This window comes from Sylvia atricapilla, chromosome 7, assembly GCF_009819655.1.
Source record: "Sylvia atricapilla isolate bSylAtr1 chromosome 7, bSylAtr1.pri, whole genome shotgun sequence".
Lineage (NCBI taxonomy): Eukaryota > Metazoa > Chordata > Aves > Passeriformes > Sylviidae > Sylvia > Sylvia atricapilla.
Genome location: NC_089146.1, coordinates 29,303,999 through 29,323,091, shown reverse-complemented (window position 1 = coordinate 29,323,091; position 19,093 = coordinate 29,303,999). Strand labels below are relative to the sequence as shown.

Below are 19,093 nucleotides of genomic sequence, written 5' to 3'. Positions count from 1 at the left end.
TGAAGCATAATGTCCAGTTCCATTAAAAAAAAATAAAATCTGGAATTTGTTCAGTTTCATGGTTTTGCATCTCAGCTCCTTTCTCTCTGGGGATGTTTAATGTATGTAGTTTAAGAATGTATTAAGCCTTAATGATTCAGGATATCATTTTTGATTTCCCAAATCTTGAGATAATGTTCTTCTATGGGCATTTTGTTCTGTTCCTGCACTCTGAGAAAAAAAAAATTACAAGAAATTAATTTTTGTGCCATCTTGGGGACATAATTCACATGTTTAGGGGTTTTTGTTACACAAGTCTTTTAGTCCCAATCCCATCTGTGCCAACTTGTGAGGAGAGTATTGAATTCCCTCAGTACTACCATCTGCACACACCCACCAAAAAAAAAACAAAAAAACCAAAACACAAAAAACAACCAAAAAAACCCCACAAAAGACCCCACAAAAAACACCACGGAAAAGGAGCTGGTTTTATTTGGTGTATTTAGTTTGTTATCCTTGCAGGTATTTTGTGTTAAATAATGATGCTGGCCTGCTGGAGTACTTTGTGAATGAGCAGTCTAGACATCTGAAGCCCAGGGGTACCCTGCAGCTGGCTGGAGCTGTCATTTCACCTAGTGATGAAGACTCTCACACCTTCACAGTCAATGCTGCCAGCGGGGAGCAGTATAAACTAAGAGGTAGGACCTGGATTCTTGGGCAGGGGATCCTTCCACTAGAGGACAGTCCTGGCTCTCACCTGGGGCTGCTTGGCTGCAGGGCCAAAGCGAGAGAACCTGGTTGGTAAAGTGCTGCCATGAAAATTATGTGCAAAACTTGCATCCCACTGTTCAGCTAGAAATGGTCTGTATTTATGGATTGTTCCATAATGTTTGGGTTTGACGACCTTCAGAAGATTTCATATGTGTAGAATGGGGTTTAATCTTCATGTGTGGTGTACTGATTCAAAGTTTTCTGCATCATTGTAGGTAGGAGTGCTGTGGTGATAGTCACAGAGAATTTAATTATTCCTAACATTTTGTTTGTTAGCCACCTTATGGTGGTTATAGAAGCCCATTCTCTGATTCCTGTAAGCTGCAGAAATCTAGGCTAATAACTTTGAGTATTTCTTCCCTTGAAGACTTGCTGTAATTTTCTAATTTGGAGTACCTTACTCTTGTTCCAGGAATATGTTTCATGTTGTTAGTTTACAATATTAGTGAGGGCAGTTATGGTTTAAATGTTTTAAAACTAATGTTTTAAAACTAATGTTTTAAAACTAATTTTGTAACACTAAGAATAGCATAAAGAAAGAGAAAAGTATATACTATTTATGTTGAATTTGATTTAATGTTATAGCTATTACAGGCAAATGAGTTTTAGATTAATAATAAATTACTTTGCACTGTTAGTCTTGTGATTTTTAAGAACTAAGCAGTTGTTTTTGCCCATACTTGTAAATGTCTTCATTTAACAGAATCCTTTTGGTTTGCTTTTATTAGCTACTGATGCTAAAGAGCGGCAGCACTGGGTTAGCAGGCTACAGATATGCACACAGCATCACACAGAAGCTATTGGAAAGGTATGACTGATGCTCTCATGGGCAAAAATCAGGTGGTAGAAGTAGTTGCAAATACATCTTCAGTGTTATTGGAGCCCTTACATTTTGGGAACATTACTTTTTTTTCCTTTTTTTTTTTTTTTTTCCCCTTTAACCTTTTTTTTTTTTTCCTTAAAAACCACTCAGCAGCCCACACATAAATTTAGGATGAATTCCATGTTTGAGGAAAAAAGTCTTCAACACTGTATCTGAGTACTGTTGTTTCCATTTGCTAACCATATGGTAGGTGTGCATATAGTATGTTTCAAAGGACCTCCTGATTGCCATAACACCTGTTCTGATACCTGAATAAAATCTTGTTTAAGTTACAATCAGCATCTTGTAGTTGGTTTTGTTATAAGAGATAAGTTGAATTAATAGCTCTAAATGAAATTCCATTCTTTTAAATGTCAGCTCTATCCCTGCAGGATCTGTTAGGAGTCAGTTTCTGGTGCTGTTGCAGATCAAGGACTGATCTTCAAGTCAGAGAAGTGATACTTACTGATCAATTTTATTTCACAGACTGTTCTTAATTAGACTATGAAAGAGGGCAGCTAGAAGCAGACAGTGGAAAATATTTAGCAGTTGCTACTAATGCATTATTAGGGCTTTACCATCTTTCCTTGCTCTATAAAAAATTAAAAATTAAACTGTTCTGCTGTATCTTTCACATTAGAACATTTGCTGGTTATTAGGATTAATTGTAAATGTTTCTCAATATGCTTATTTATTCACTAGAACAACCCTCCTCTGAAATCTCGCAGCTTCTCTCTTGCATCCCAAGGAAGTGCCAACTCTCCTGGTGTGCAGAGAAGACCCAGTCAAAATGCAGTTTCCTTCTTCAATGTTGGACATCACAGATTGCCAACGGGAAAAAGAGTTCCCATTATGCAGCCAGATCACCTTGTAGATGTTAGAGAGGTTTGTATGCTTTAAATTCCCTTACAGTTTTTTGAGAGAGCTGTGGTGTTATTTGTAAGGTTGTGGAGAAACCTGCTGTTCTTAGTTGGATATATTGTCAGTAGCATGTCCTAAGCTATTCTTGCACAGCTGTGTGAAGATAAGTAACTTGCCCTGGCTAATTGTAGAAGCTCATGGTGTATGTTCTGTGGTTTTTGTACTCTGCAGTAGAATCCTGATGCTGAAGGTAAAACCATGTTCTCATCCTTGCAAGTCGTAGCACTATAGGTGACAAGGGAGTAACCTTAAGGGATATAACAGCACATACTACGATCCTATTGTACACTTTTCTTCCCATGTCAAGCTACAGAGGAACTGACTAAGCTGTGCTTGTATCTCTTATGACTAATGAGAAGGTGGTCATGATTGTATTTCAGGTTGCTAATACCATTTGCTGGTAGGCTGATTCATTTAGACAGATTGTCTAGGGATGATGTGACTGAACAGAGAGCAATTCAGACACCTGCTTTTTTCACTATATGTTCAGGTGTAGTGTATTTTGGGAGAAAAATCCAGAAATAATTACCTTTCCATCTTCACTGACAGAACAGACTGATTACTGGTTGATTTTAACTTGTGAATATTTCCAGTGTGGATTTTGCCTCTCTAAAGATAATACATTGCAAACCTGTGTTATTTAGTGGTAGTATTGATGTTAATAAGTATTTTAATGTTTAACTGTAATTAGTGTGCTGTGATATATTTCTTGGCAAAAATAAGTTTCTAATGGAGAGCTTTTTAATTTAGCAAATAAAGATACAGGGAGCGTGAATAGCTAGAAATTGAACTTAGACAAACTGGAATAGAAGAGTGCTGTGTATTGTGAGCCTCATTAACCTTAAAGTATGAGGCCTGAGCACTGTGGCAAGTTCTCCAGTAAATGGGTGTTGCGGATACTTTCACTGGTATGGCATGCTGTCATTGTGCCTTGATTTATATCAGGTCCTAATGTGTAATTATTCAGTAGTTACACAAGGTTACTGCCTCTTTAAACCTTAGAGTCTGTGAATCTCTCCCCACAGCAGACTGTTCTTGCAGATGTCTTGCAAAAGGGTAATTGCTGCCATCCTGTTCTTATCCTCTTAGAGCAGTAGAGTCTCCTATAGTGCTAATGCAGAGAAGTGTGAAGTGCTGCCAGGTACTCAGGAAAATAAAAATGTTTCAGAAATGGCTTTTTCACTTTTTGAATTTTCAAACACCATTACGACATTCAAAATTTCAGAGAGGAGAGATGAGTATTGTGTGAGCTGGAGCACTGAAGCAGTGACTTGCATCCTGTAATTGGGGTAAAGTGGAATGACTTTTCCTGGCATTACAAAGAGCACAGGAAGCTCTTCATGCTCTTTTGATTACTACTGAGTTTGGTGGCACAGCATGATTATTTATCAACTTAAAAACTTTTGGCTTGTACAGAGGAAAAATCCTCAGTAGTACTGGCTCTCCTGAATGTTAGTTTGCTTGCCTTTTTTAAGTTAAAATGCTTGTTAGATACAATGACTAGGATTTTTAAATCTATATAATTAAAATACTGAAAGGCAAGTACTTGCCTGTTACCCCTGAGGATGGTACAACTTAGACCCTTAGAAATTAATTTTGAAAAGCTGTGGAAAGAGCAACTTCTTTCAGAGAATCTGCTACGTGTGACCTTCTTTGATTTTCCCATGCACTGCACTATACCTGGATCTCCTTGTCAGTCCCTTTCCCTTTAACTGCCCCTTGTTCTTGGCTGAATGTGTGTCATGATGCTGACGTGGTTACTGTGCAGCTCAGGAGGTTTAAGAAAATTTTTTTGCTAACTTGCACTAAATGCAGGTGTCTGTGTGTTTGCAAAGTGAGAAAAATAGCCTATGTATTTTTCGAGGATTTTGGATTTTTAGTTACTGTGCTTTTCTTCTCCTGGCACTATTTTTTTTTTCCCCAAAGCTGAGTGTATAATTAGGAAAAACCTTAGGACTCTTCAAAATGTGTTCTTTGAAAGGGAAGATGTGCCTATTTGAACTTCATAGCTAAGCATAGCATGGCTTGTCCTATTGTCTGTCCTGATCCTGGAATGAAGTGCTTGGGGCCTACCACATGGTGAATTACTAAGAGTAAAGGTCACCAGAAGGATTGTGGTGATTTGTCAACTAATAATCTGTGGTATTTTTGTGGGGGCTTCTTTTTAAGCCAACACACTTTTTCAAAGTTGGAGAAAAACTGCACACAAAGGCTCTTATCACATTTTTGACTGGAGAAAAAAGAGACACATGTTGTGATAGCAGCTGGTGTGTTTGCAAAGGCAAGGCTATCTGTAACTAAATGTTTTAGTAGCTTTCTGCCCTCTTGCTCTTGGTATATGCCAAGGCTGACTCTGCACAGTTAATACCACTTATAACGAGCCAATGCTCTGTAAATTCACACCTTCACATGGTATGGGGCCAAGCCCTTAAAAGTTCCAAAGATCACATACTATGAACTTGGATGAATACACGTTCCTTAAGTATTGCATAAAAGCAGTTCCTGGAAGGGATTGCAGGTAGTAGTACAGAAAAAAAAAAATCAGTCTCATACTGCTAGGATTAGGAATTAAATAATTGGAGTGAAAAAGTGCTTATCTAGTGCCGTAGCAGTTAAATGCATGTTTCTTTAAAGGTGTTTAAAAGAAATCGTGCTGCTGCTCTGCTCAATCGATCTGTCCTTGCATTTACCTCCACTACCAGAACACACAGTGATTGCAGAGTAGTGTTGTCCAGTTACATGGATGCTGTTTGTTGTTCCTCCCCAGAAAAGGGACAAGCTTGTGTAGGAATCTGCTTTCATCCCTGTGATTCAAAATCAGTATTTTGTTTCTGTGAGCATCAAGAGGACTTGCTGTTTGATGGCTGATGTGCTTTACCCCTGTACCTCACGTGGGCAGATGTGCTGTTGCAGGTTCTGTGATTTAGGGGTGTGGAGTGATGTGTGAAGGAAAAAAGGAGCTTGGGGGAGAGCAAGGGCAACAAGGACAGCAGGACAGGACAGCTGCAATTTGAACACAGAATTAAGGTGAAAATCCTGCTGGCTTTTCTTCCCTCCCTGCAAAGTAAATGCTGAGATAGTGATAATCAGTGTGGTGTCAGTGCAGACAGTAAATGAAGATCTTCATGGTTTGAACCAAAATGAGGAATACAGGTTCTCTGTTGAAGTACTGCACATCTGATTGTAGGGAGTGAAAAAATCTTGATACCCACAGACAGTAGATCCTATTCCAGGCTGTGCAGAGCACAGAGCTTAATCACTTCTCACACAGAGTGCATGTGGGTGATACCTTAAAATTTTAGACTTTATATTTTTCATGTATTTGTAATCCTGCAATTCCCCCCTCATCCCTATCCCTATCAACTAGGCATGAAAGTGTTTGATATTTACTGCAACAAGTGTCTTGTTCAAATTCCTCTTTGCCTTTTTTTTTTTTAAGTCACTTCAATATTTTTTTGTTTGTTAATAAAGTGCCATATATTTTTGTGAATAGATTCATCATGCCTTTAATGACTCTGTAGCAGTAGTAGTTCTCATAGTAAAGAAAAGAAAATACAGTTAATGTTGCATATATCTGTTACCTTGTAGTTCTGTTATTGTCCTGAAACCATTTGGGATCCTCTGTGTGCAGGTATCACACAACGCTTCTACCAGCTGATAAGTGCCTGTTTTGTTTGACAGATGATGTCTCAGGCTGAGGGCCAGCAGAGAGACTTGATCAGGAGCATAGAATGCCTTCCTGCCTCCGGTCACCTTACATCCTTGGATCAAGACCTGTTGATGCTCAAAGCAACTTCCATGGCAACCATGAACTGCTTAAATGACTGTTTCCATATTCTCCAGTTACAACATGCCTCTCAACAGAAGGGATCCTTACCAGCAGGTGGGTATAGGTGCTCACAGAGAGCAGAACTCTGTAACAAATACAAATCTCTTCCTTCTTGCAAAAACGTTCATTCCACTAGAATGCGGGCAAAGAAAAGTGGTGACTGTCTAGTTTCTTGTGAATTTTTCCAGATCCCAACTTGTTTGTGTTGGGTGGAGCTCTGTGCATGTTGAATATATATTTTTTAAAATTATTTATTCTATCAGAGAGTCTGCGGCAGCAGCTGGACAAACGTAACATCTAATTGTTGTGCAACATCTCACAATAGAATAAACTATGTAAGGCACCCCAACACAAAGGCTGCCTTTGGGATATAACTGTAATAGTGGGGAGAGAATTTTAAGGGATTGCAGATTCTAGGATGTTTAGTGTCCATTACAGTTCTGTCAAATGTCATACTCTTCATTCTTTTTTTGGACACTAAATACCTATTATAAGTATCTACATGAGTGTAGCTTCCATTTCCCATTAAGCATTAAAATACAAAACTCTACGTTTGCACAGCTTGTTACTAATACTGTTTAAATATCAGTATTCTTGTTTTGCCTTAGTCTCAACCATGGTCTAAAGACAAGTCACGTATTCTATTCTGAGGGCAGAATGGACTTGTAACCAATGAAAAGTGCTTAAAGGTTGAGAAAAGTATAAAGTCTCTTTTAATAAACAACTGACTACCCCAACAAACAAACAACCCCCCTCCAGTCTGCTCATGGGTGTGGAATATGTGCATTCACAGGCAGCAGACAAGTATGTTGCCACGTCTGCACAATTGATCACTTCTATGCAAGTAAGAGCTTAGTGGAATTGTTCTACCTAGTTCTTGTGCAGTGTATGGAACTGAATGTGGTCATGGTTGTTTGTGAATTCTTCTGCATCTTATTGTGTCTTTTTTCACGTGTTTATTTTGTGGCATTTTGTGAGGTTTAGAGGATTTTCAAATGCTTCTCTTGCACAACAGATCAGTCAATATAGTAAGTGTGTAACAGAGTACACACTTGTCTCTCTCACAAAGTACATATTTTGTCTCTCTCCTTATATATCCCATATTCCACTCATACTTGTGGTGCTTGCTTTGCATAGGGCATGTTATTTCAGAGCTGTAATTAATTTAGCTTCCAAGATGAAAAAATGTTGCCTAAAAGTATTTAAACTATATAAAAAGTGTTCATGATTCTGAAATCACCAGAGGCATTAAAACAGAATATGTGAATAGATTGAATTATTTTTTTTGCTGTATTTCAGTTCAAAATTTCATTTTAAACACAAAAAAATGGATGGCAATTCTTGAGATATTTGTCTGAACTCTGAGGTTATGCTGGAAAAACTCTTCCTGTTCTCTGTGAATTTTTTGACTGTTGATGCATCACTGTGGGAGATGCACATCAGAAGTATTTTTGTTTTGGCATTTTCACATATGCACTACTAAGATGATTTTTTTACTTGTATCTGGGGACATAAGTAGGGTCAAGTGAGCACCACTGTAATAACTTAAGGAGATAGTTGTGGTTTGGGGTTTTTTATTTGACAAATGGTGTAGGTTTTTAATTTTTAAACCATGCAGGGAAAAGCTTAACTCACTGACTGCTATTCAGTTGGTATCTGCCTGTTATGGCCAAATCTAAAAATACTGCTTGAATATGTCCAGCTCTTGAAGATTTCTGGTGATATCCTGGGGAGATGAATGGAGAAGAGAGGATCAGCAGATTGGATGATGCATTACTGGGGCCAGAGTTAAAAAGAGCCCATTAAAAGAATGTGTGTGTCTGCAGCCTTCCATCTCCCCCCTGCTGTGGCCTTTTTTGAGACACTGTAATAGATTTGTTCTTTTCAATGATTGCCAAGAACTTCTATTTTTTTTTTTAATTTAAAAATCCATTTAGCTTAGATTTTTCCTCTTGACTAAAGAGAGATGCTTCTAGTTCATCTGGTGGAGCTGGGCTTAAAAACCAAGAATTAGAAATAATGTAAGAATGCCAGTTTGCTGTAGATGGTTAGATGACAAAAAAACCCCCAATGAACAGCAAAAAAACCCCAAAACAATCAAAAGACTGAAAATATTGCCCTAACACATAGAAGTATATTCTGAATCACAAACATAAAGGTGAACAAGAAACCTATTTCACCTATTGACTTCTCCTAAATTCCAGTCACAAGTGGTGTGCAGCAACAATTTGCAACTCTTGAAGAAAAATGTAGGAAGTGAGAACTCAAGAGGTCTGCACTGTACCAGAGAGGAAGTGCTGACAACTGTTTAAAAAGAAATTGGTGAAGACTCTAGGGGAGGAGGATGTCACAAGTAAAGAGAATGGCTTGTGCCTATGCAAAATAACTGAGAGCAGATTTGTATATGCTTTTCTAGTGGAAGAGAAGTCTTAAGGTGGTATCTTGTCCATTCACAAAGGTTAAAACACAGCTGGTAGCTCAAATCTTTCAAAAATTCCCTCTTAACAGCAAAAATTAAACAGAAAATGTAATAAATAACGTTATTTTAGGTGTAGCTGATAGAAAATATTGAATGGAGGCTGTTGGGTAAATTCAAGCTAATACAGCAGCAGTGAGTGTGGATTAAATGCAGCCTAGAGCATGCAGTTAGAGATTAGTGTATTGAAATTTACAGCTTGAAAAGCAGATATCATGGAGAGGTTTTTAATACAAGTAAAACCTTTTCAAAAAGGTGTGATAGCAACATTCTGAGCATCTTTTTTTTTTTTTTTTTTTTTTTTTTTTTTACTTCTTTGAGGCTTCTGTTTAAATAGTTTTAATTTAATGTGGTCAGGAATTCTTGTTTCTTATGATGTAGTGGATTAATGAGTAATGGATGATGGAAATAAGCTACCTGGCTGTGAAAGAGTTGTCTCAATAGCAAAGCTGGACTTTTTTCCTGGTGTTCCTGGTGGAAATGCTGCTGTTTATCTGAATTAAGCTTACTCTGCCTGTTTTGGTTGAGGATGTGACCTAGTTGCAGATAAGAAGGGTCTGGAAATAACGGATTGTGTATCGTATGGGAAGAGACAACAGACACCATAGAATAGGTGTCATAGTATAGCACAGGGCACTGCTATCTGGTGGTAGAAGTTGAGGTTTCCTAATATTTTCTGTGTTTGCAACCCAGCCAAGATGGTTTGTCAGTTTGTGTATTCCTCAGTAAAAACTGATTGGAATCAGTTTACTGAACCCGTACATTTATTACCCTTTGAAAAAGAATGGAACATTTCTATTATTAATGAGGAACCTGACCCGTTCTGATAAATTAACTGGGAGTAACTAGAGATGCTGGAATCATCAGGTGGGTAATAGCTTTCCAAACCCTGCAGGGTTTGTTGGTTTGGTTTGGTTTTTTGTTGTTGTCTTTTTTGTTTGTTTGGGGTTGTTTGGTGGGTTTTTTGTTTGTGGTTTTTTGTTTGTTTTTGTTTTTTTAATTGTTTGTTTTGGTTTTTTTCTTTTTTTGAGAGAGAGAGCTATTATTTATTCAGCAGTGTGTACCTGCCTTCTCTGCAGCTGAGAAAAGACAAGCATCCTCTCCAGAGAAAAGAGTGGCAACAAAACTTCTGCTTTAGGTCTTTTTAGTCTAGAACAGAGCTGGGTTGTAGAAGCTTGATATGTGGAAAGCTGAGGGGTTTTTTTATTTTAGTACCAGTTAAAGGAACGTGTAAAGGCTGCTTAACATTCCCATGATACTGGGCTCCTCCTGTAGTGTCTGATTACACCTTTCATGACACCAACTAGTTTCTCCAGTCCAAGTTGCATGTATTACAGCTTGCCAATCCCAGTGTTTGTGCTAATGATCACTGAAGGTGGTGTCTCATTGCACCACCTTTGTTTAGTGGCTGCTGGAGGCATTGGCTGCAGGAGGAATTGGCTGCTTTCAGCTTATTCCATAAAAAATAGTTCCTTTTGTTGGAAACTGCTATTTAGTGACCTTGCAGAGGATGAGCAAGCTTCAGCGCAAACTTTCCTTTGCTTCAGGAACGACAATCAGTTGGTTGGAGCCGAAGATCTCCCTGGCAAACCACTTCAAAAATGGAGCAGCTCAGAATTTCCCAGCAGAGATAAACAAGCCAGCATCTGTCAGAGAAGAGCAGTCCATTGCAGAGCCCTGCCAGCTAACAAGGGTAAGGTAATGTGACATCCCATTTCTGTGGGGAATTATTTGGAGGAATACCTGTAAATGTTTCAATTGTATTGTGTGAAAATGATTTAATGACAGTTATTCTCATACTTTTGGTTAGCTGTGGAGGAGGAGGACTGAGGACAGTTGCAGCAAATGAAACCCTCTACCTTGTTTATTTAACAAATTTTTGCTGCTTAATGTAACTTGCTGTCAAGTGGAGAGAGCCAATTGGGGTGGTAATGCAAGGCATTGAAATAGATTTTTTTGTACTTCATTATTTACTTGTTTTAGATAAAATGCAAGGCAATGCTGCCTAACTGAAATTCATGACGTTCTCAAAATAGGCCTAAGAAGAATAAGCAGACAGAATATGAAATTGGTGGTCTTCAGCTATTACATTTCCCTTTCTTTTCTAGATCTTGTTGCATCTGTTTTTTTTTTTTTTTTTAATCTGAGCAAGTCTCATCATTTGGCTGCAGGGTGGCTTAATGCATGTGAAATACAGTTACAGTCTCTATCATTTTCAGCTACAGTCTGTATCATTATAACTGACAAAATGGATTTGAATTGCAAAACACTGAAGTAAAAAACCAGCAGGGATTATGATGAAGAACATGTTTTCTTAACTAAGCTAGAAAATCATAATTACATCCTCTTTATGCTAGTTGGTTTCACACAGTTGTTTGCCTGAGACTGTGTAACTGTGAAAAGATAATGTGCTGTTTTATGTCTCTGCAATAGCACTGGTCTGTTTTAGAGCAAAATTAAAATGGAAAGGATTTTTTTCAATTGCTATAGTTTCTAGATTTTTAAATGGGTCAGAATACTTACTATTAAGTTAAAAAAGAAGAAAAGATGAAACAACACTGGGAGCTTTCAACTAAATCACTTAATTCCTTCCTTTCAGTAATTAAGCTAGTCATAGTTTGAGTACTTAATATATTTGAGGTATGACTGGTGTTATCACTCCCCATAGGTATTTTCAACTCCCTTATTTCTGAGAGCAGAACAGCATAGCATCACCTCTGATAGGTGTCACCTCTGTGATACTGCACTTGTCATCAGGATTTGAGCTCGATGTGAGGGCTTGGTCCCTGTTTTAGGTGGTTCAATGTTCGTAAATCTGCCTTGAGCCAAGGCAGCTGCTCCAGGACAAAGGGCTTTGCTTAGGCAGAGGCATATTGCTGCCTTCCCGTGGCATTCAGTGCCTCTCCCCTCTGCATCTGCCTCCCTCCAGCTGTTTGCCCCAGGAGGATGCAGCTCAGAGTCCTAGGAACGCTACCATCCCTCTTGCCTGAAATGTCTGACTTTCTGCTTGCACTGTGGTGGTTGGTAAAATGGTGCAGATACAATGTCTACTCTGTCTGCTTTAGCTACGCAGACACACCTGCAGTTTTGTGTGCCTTTGTTATTTTATTGAAACTACTCCAAGTTACTTTTTTTTTTCTTTCACTGTTACGTATTTGCACTCACAGCAACGTGAACGTGCTTGTGAAGCAGAGTTTGTAGGTACCAGGCAGGGTGGTAGTCATGGAACTACAGTTTGACACAGCCTTTGGAGTAGTGACAACACTGGGAAAGCTAAAGTAGTGTGGAGGTGGAGGGGATTATTGAGGTGGTTGGAATTGCTGCTAGCTGTTGCTTTGCTGTTTCTGTGTGTGTGTTACATGCTTGACATTTTGTGAACGCATAAAACTTACAGGATTGTCTTTCAAGCTTTATTCTTTTTTTCCATGACCCAATGTGAGAGAGGGTGAGAAATCTGAGCCTGAATCCTCCAGATGGAATCTGCACTGAGTTATCTTTATATCCATTCAAATTCTTCAGCTGATGTTTATCTTGGGAGTAAATTCCATTGTGTAGCTCTCTGCAGGGGTTTATTTAGTCTTTTTTCATACATGGAGTGTTAAATACAATATGAAGTCCTTTTTGAATACTGTCTGGCCAGTTACATCTTTGAGCTAAGTTTATGGTTCTTATTCCAGGAACCTGAAGAAATAAATCCAGATGAGGAGCTAGAGGATATCTGTGATGATAAAGAAGATGATCTAGGAGCAGTGGAAGAGCAGCGCAGCGTTATCTTGCATCTTTTGTCTCAGCTGAAACTTGGCATGGACTTAACAAGAGTAAGTAACTGATGTGTGAAAACTGGCTGCAGTAAAAGTGAAGTATCATTTAAAACTCAACTCCTGTATTGAAAAGTATAGAGTTTAGTATGAAAGTGGCCAGTGGTAACTTCAGGTCCCAGTCAGACTGAGACAGGTTTAGGTGAAATGTGCTGATTCTATCTTTTCTATTACCTTTGTTTTGTCTTTTCTGCTGTGTTTTTATTGCCTTTTCTGTAATGGACTGTTTTCTTTCCAGTGTTTGAACCTTAGTCTTTTCATGCTGTTTTCTACAGCCTTCTCATCTTTTTCTTTCTGCTGTCCTTGCATGATCTCTTTTCTGTCTTGATAATGCTTTTCCACACAACTTGTGTAACCCTTCACCACTGTCCATGCTGCTTCTGAAAAGTAGTTTTCTTTTGGTTCCCCCTTATCTATCTTTAGATGCCTGTTTAAGCCTTTTTCCTATTCCCATTTCTGTGTTTGCTCACAAGCAGGCAAGAACAAAGTTACACTGGAGAGAATTGGATTTAACACTTGAGTGCAGATCTCAAAAGCAAGCAGCTTGGAAAAATTAACACTCAGGTATTATTAGACAACTTGGGCAGCAAATCTGGGAAAATCAGGCTGCTACCAGCTTATGTTCAATTAATTCCTGTAAAGACTTCTTGCCATAAGCACTAGGCACCTTGAAATCAAAGATTTTACAGTAGCATGGAATGAGGAAAACTCTCTTTGCAATTATGGATTATTATTTTTTTTAAACCTATGACTTTTGAGCACTAGCTACATAGCCCTTAGAAACACTTGTATTGTGCAGCTTATGTTTCACAACTTGAGAGGGAAAACAAAAAGGTGATATGAACAGGCCCTGTCTGTGGGTCAGACCTAAACCCCTGCTGCTAATCAAGTCAGTCTTTCACTTACATTGAAGATTGGATTTAGGATATTTTTGCTCTTAGTTAGAACAAACTGTTGAGCCTGTGTCCCAGTTGTGACTTTTGGCTGTGTGGGGAGAATTGTGTTATTTCAGAGGAGACAAAACACTGAAGTGGACAAACCTGACTTCAAAACAGGTAATGAAGTTGTGCTCAGCATCAGGGTACTGAAGTGAAAAGACACCTAATACTCAAGGCTGGTGTTGCAACAACATGGCAAGTGTATTCAGTTTAACTTGAATGTCTAAGTCCTGTATCTATGCTTTTTCTCTTTGAATACAGATGATTTAAATGCATTGTCTTGACTCCATGGCTGAGATACTCTGTGTTGCTGTTTACAGCAGTTAATTATGTCAGTTATGTGAATTTAGCTATGTGAGGGTTGTTCCCACTTCAGAGAAGGAAAACACTGATGATATCCATGGCCTTTCACTTTAGGGGATTGCCCTTGGCTCAGGAAGGACAGGATTGCTGTTTTTTATAGTGTTGAATGTAACTGTGAATGTATCAGGTACCTCTGCTCAGAGGCACAGGGTCAACTCATCCTGTGCTGCTTCTCATGGATGCTTGTCCTAGTTGCTGTGTGGGGAGAGATTCTGCTAGCTCTCCAGATCTGGCATAGCTTCCCAGCTTTCCTCTCCATTAGACCATACCTTTCCTAACTTCTGCCCTGAACCTTCTTTGCTGTAGTTTCAGTTTCTTCGTGCTTGTTTTCTCTTTCACAGATGTATGGGACACGTTATCTCTTTGCAGTTCTATCATGTTTTAGGGTTTTTTTTTCCTGATGCTCATTCCCTTTCAATCTCTTTAGTCCTACTAGTACTCGCTGGGCTTTTTTCTCCTTGTAAATTGTTTTCCTGGAACTTCCGATGACTGTATTTTGCTCTTGTCTAACAAGAGGAACCAAAAAAGTGCACTCTGGAAGTGTGGTGTCCCAAACAGGACAGAGTCCTCCTCCCAAGGACTCTTATAAAATACCTGTCTCTGTTTTCCTTACGAGTGCCTTATGGCTTTTCTTTTCTTTCCAGGTGGTTCTTCCCACGTTCATTCTGGAGAAGCGGTCGTTGCTGGAGATGTACGCGGACTTCATGTCCCACCCCGATCTCTTCATCGCCATCACGAGCGGCAGCAGCCCCGAGGAGAGGATGATCCGCTTCGTGGAGTATTACCTCACCTCCTTCCACGAGGGCCGCAAGGGAGCCATTGCCAAGAAACCCTACAACCCCATCATCGGGGAGACCTTCCACTGCTCCTGGAGGATGCCCAAGAGCAGCGTGGCCACCGATGGTGGCACCAACTCCTCTGCTCACTCCTCCTCGGAGCAAGGAACTCTGCCTAAAGATCCGGATGGCCAAGCAGAGCAGGACTATTACACGGTGAAATTTGTAGCTGAGCAAGTGTCCCACCATCCTCCTGTCTCAGGGTTTTATGCTGAGTGTGTAGAGAGGAATATGTGTGTCAATGCCCACGTCTGGACAAAAAGCAAATTCCTAGGAATGTCAATAGGAGTGACGATGGTTGGCGAGGGTAAGTGTAAATTCCGTGCTTTGTTCATTTTAGAAGTTTGTTAAAATCTTACGAATTTGATAGCAAAGTTGGCATTGTGAACAGCAAATTTTCATATGGGAGATAAAAATAGAAAGGTTCATGCTTTGCCAAAAATTAGGATTATATTTGGAAATAAAATACTGACTTTTTAGCCAAAAGTCAATTACTGTGATGCAAGCTGATATTTATGAATTAATTTGCACCAGACGTTTATTAACTGGAAGTGTTGTATTTCTCTGTATTGCGTTTAATCTTCCTGTGCACATTTTGATTTTCTTTAACTCAAAAAATTGGATCTTTTGGGGAGAGAGAAGGGTAGCTGCCCTCAAACTGTGATTTTCCTTTAGTTATTAGTATTTACTGCACAAGATGAGGCAGCCGCTCCCACTCTGTGTCCCCCTGTGTATTTTGTCCAGTACCTGGGGATTCCAGGTGCTTGCATATAAACTACACTCTGGACAAGGGAATGCCAGGGTATGTGAAAGGCATATCTTTGGCTGTACAGGTAATTTCTGAAGTTGATGTCTCTTGTAGGGCATTTCTCAAATCATAACTTTTTTCAGAATTTCTGGTGTTGTTTGTGCTGATGTCAGACACCCCAGAGTACTGTGCTCCAGAGGCACGAGCAGTTAGATGTTGTGCTGTGCTCTTGTAAGAGCAAGAGGGGAGAGCTTGTGCTTTTGGTTTTTTTGTAGAAATCAAACCCACTGATCTTAAAACCCAAAGGAAAAGTTCTGGTATTTAATGAGATTCTTGACATTTATTGCAAAAGTTGCTGTCAGGAAGCAGTTGGATTTATCTTGGCAGAGAGGTGCAGTAAGGAGAATTGTCTCTGCTACCTGCCTTCAGCTTGGGTAAGGTGTATTATAGAAGAGGAAAGCAGGAGTATTAGCCTTCCTCAGGATCTGCAGTTCTGCAGTTCAGAGAATTAATTTGTAATTTCCTTTTGTCAGCATAAGTCTTATTTTGCCATGCACCAGAGCCATCAGTAAGAGAGTGACCAGCCCTTATATGCACTACTGAAAAGTATGTACATAGCATGGGATTGTGCTTTATGCAGCAGTGTTACTGAGATAAATGTCTTTTCCCAAAAGAGACTTCAAGTTAGTACTTTCGAGAAAATGTTTGTATCTAAATTCTAATAAGTGTCACTCTTGTGTCAGTTTTTAAATTTTCTTTTCTCATGTGAGGGGCTATGAGGAAAAGTAGCCAGGTATAGTATTGACTATTTATTTTAACAACTTGTTTGGCCTTTTTTTAAATTTTTCTTTTGGTTTACAGATTCTTGTATTTCTTCCCACAGGTGTCTTGCATCTCTTGGAACACGGAGAAGAATACACCTTCTCTCTGCCCTGTGCATACGCCCGCTCGATTTTAACTGTTCCTTGGGTAGAGCTGGGAGGAAAAGTCAACATTAACTGTGCAAAAACTGGGTATTCTGCAAGTATTAACTTTCACACCAAGCCCTTCTATGGTGGCAAATTGCATCGGTAAGAACATTTTGCTTGTTTGAAATGAGATTGATCTCACTTTCAGAGAACTGAAGCTTACATGTAGCTCTCTTTCACTTGGTGTAATTTGAAAGTGACACATCATTTGGGGTTTTTTCCATGGCTCACAATTTGTCTTCCATTTTGCAATAGCTACTCTGGTGTGGTAACAGATAAGTTAGAGCATGTAGTTTTATTTCAGTGATTTAATTTGGAAACTGTTTTGTTATTTGTTTCTCTGAAGTTAGTCACAGATGCAGAGGCTTTTAAAAGAGAGATCTGTTCAAGGTACTGTAACTATTGAAAATTTGACATGGTGATGATTGGACATTGCCAAAAGAATTTCTTGATGGGGAGCAGCAGTGTTGTCATGGTTACTCAGAGCACACAGGAGTTGCTATGGCAATGGTATAGATTTTTTTGTAGAGTGACCCGTGTTGTTAGACCTCAGCTGGATGATGGTTCCTTGGCCCTGTACCTCTTTAGCTGGATGAAATAGAGGATAATGATAATGGACAGCTCAACACATGTCAGTGATGCCAAGATTACAAATAATTGCCAGCAGTTTTTTATCACTAGTGCAGGTTCAGGCAGATACTATGGTCTGCAGTGCTGGCAGTGGTTGTGTGTCATAGCAATGAAACCTGGAGAAATACAGGTAATGAGAGTTTAATGGAGTAGTTCAATACTGCACCTCAGTAGTGAGTGATGTAACTTTGTTTACTTTCAGCTGAGCAGAGGCAGTAATTTTGAGATTGGTATTAAAATACTGGATGTCAGTATTGTCTTCTTACCACACAACACTTGGAAAAAATCAAGCTGTTAAAGTTGTGAAGAAGTAACTGCAGAGTCTGACCAGGCTGATCTCTGGCATCCTATGGATTCAGGCATTTCAGAGATCTCTTGGGAGGAACACAGGGACTCAACTATGTGTATTAGCTATGGTGAGGTGTGGAAGTCACAGGAGAAGCAGCACAAACTTAAGGCTGCTTGTTTGTCAGCTGCTCTGTCTGCTGTTTTCAGTAATTGTCAAGTACTTCTTAACTTCCATAAAAAAATTGTAAATGTGTTTTTATTGCTCATTTTTTAAACATATCTTAAATTTTTGTAATGGAAAACTGTGTAAAAACTGGGTTTTAAGATATTTCTCATGAGGTTAATTTAGGTTTGAGCTGCTGGCCTATGGTGTGACTGAAGTCCTGGCAGCTGTCTCCTGCTATGAGCTGGCTATGACCTTTCCCCCCTTGCCATGGAGATTCCCTGCAGGTCTGCTTTGGCATCCTGTTGGCATCCAGTATCTCTGTGCTGGAAGGTCTGGCCTGTGATACTCATTTCATTGCTTGAGAGATAAATTTTTCCATTTTGATGCTATGACTGGGGAGGACAGGTAGGTGTGGGTGCAGTGAGAAGTGTGTGGAAGAAGGGAAGTGGCAATTGTCTCCTGTGCTCTCTTTTCCTCTGAGAGTGGCACCATGCAAGGTGGGAGCACAGAAATGCTGCTTTCCACTCTCTGAGATGCAGTTGTTCAGAGGACATCAGAGCAAGCTGGTGGTGTGCAAGTTAGCTCTTAGCTGCACACAGTGGAGTGTGGAAGGAGATGTAGCCAATGCTTTGTGTGGGCACTGATGAAATGCAGGAGGGCTGGAAAGGGGTGAGTTTAGGGAGGTTGTGTACAGGTAACTGCAGTTTAATTTGAGCTAGATAGTATCCTTTGTGAATCCTGCAGCAGCTTACAAATATGAGTGTGTCAAGTCTGGTTTCCACAGTGCACAGACCCTTTTATTTCTGTTTCTAGGAGGAAAGTCCTGTTTGAGACTGACAGTTTGCTTGCCAAGCAATGCTCAAAAACTGGGTCAGGATGAAGTGGGTGTCAGGAGGCCTTTGTACATACAGGTCTTGAAGTTGAGAGGAAAAATACGCATCAGTGTGTGTAATTATGGTGATACTTGAGCGTTATGCAACACTTTGAATGAAATAGTGCATGTTAGAAAGACATTTTCCTCATCTTGTTATTGGCAGAGGTTTCTGTGGAAGAGAGGGAACAAAAGCAGTTCTCCTGATTCCCAGTTTCCTACCTTGCTTTCTGCCTTTGTATGTCTGCTGCTTATGTGAGCAACATGAGAAAATGAGACCACCTACATACGGAGAAAGTTGAAATGTAAAGATGCCAGATGAAGGGCCAGCAGGTCGTGAGATATATTCTTGATAGAAAGTTTAGTTTTTATTTTGTACATCTGAACTATATATCTGATGTGATACTTCAAGTGGAAATGATCAACTGTTTGTTTAATGTGATTCAGCCTGTGTTAGTTCCTTTTTCATTTTCAATTTCCTTAAGAGGCTTGAAACAAGCTGAAGCCAAAAATGGAGTTTCCTGGGTAACATGAAGAGAACTAGAGCAGTGAGTGAAAGTCACTTTGCTCTTCGAGTTTCTCCACACAAATGCAATTCAAATAACTAACATTTTTCAAGGCAGTGTGAC

General features: G+C 39.4%; 1 protein-coding gene across 1 annotated transcript in view; it reads left to right on the top strand.

The window, feature by feature from the left end:
• OSBPL11 (oxysterol binding protein like 11) overlaps window positions 1-19,093 on the top strand; it is a 39,044-nt gene that overhangs the window by 15,623 nt on the left and 4,328 nt on the right. The window contains exons 3-10 of the mRNA XM_066323099.1: window positions 502-677; window positions 1,479-1,558; window positions 2,315-2,497; window positions 6,215-6,416; window positions 10,386-10,531; window positions 12,516-12,656; window positions 14,602-15,100; window positions 16,425-16,611. Of these exons, the coding sequence (XP_066179196.1) occupies window positions 502-677; window positions 1,479-1,558; window positions 2,315-2,497; window positions 6,215-6,416; window positions 10,386-10,531; window positions 12,516-12,656; window positions 14,602-15,100; window positions 16,425-16,611 (1,614 nt within the window). The remainder of the gene's footprint in view (window positions 1-501; window positions 678-1,478; window positions 1,559-2,314; window positions 2,498-6,214; window positions 6,417-10,385; window positions 10,532-12,515; window positions 12,657-14,601; window positions 15,101-16,424; window positions 16,612-19,093) is intronic.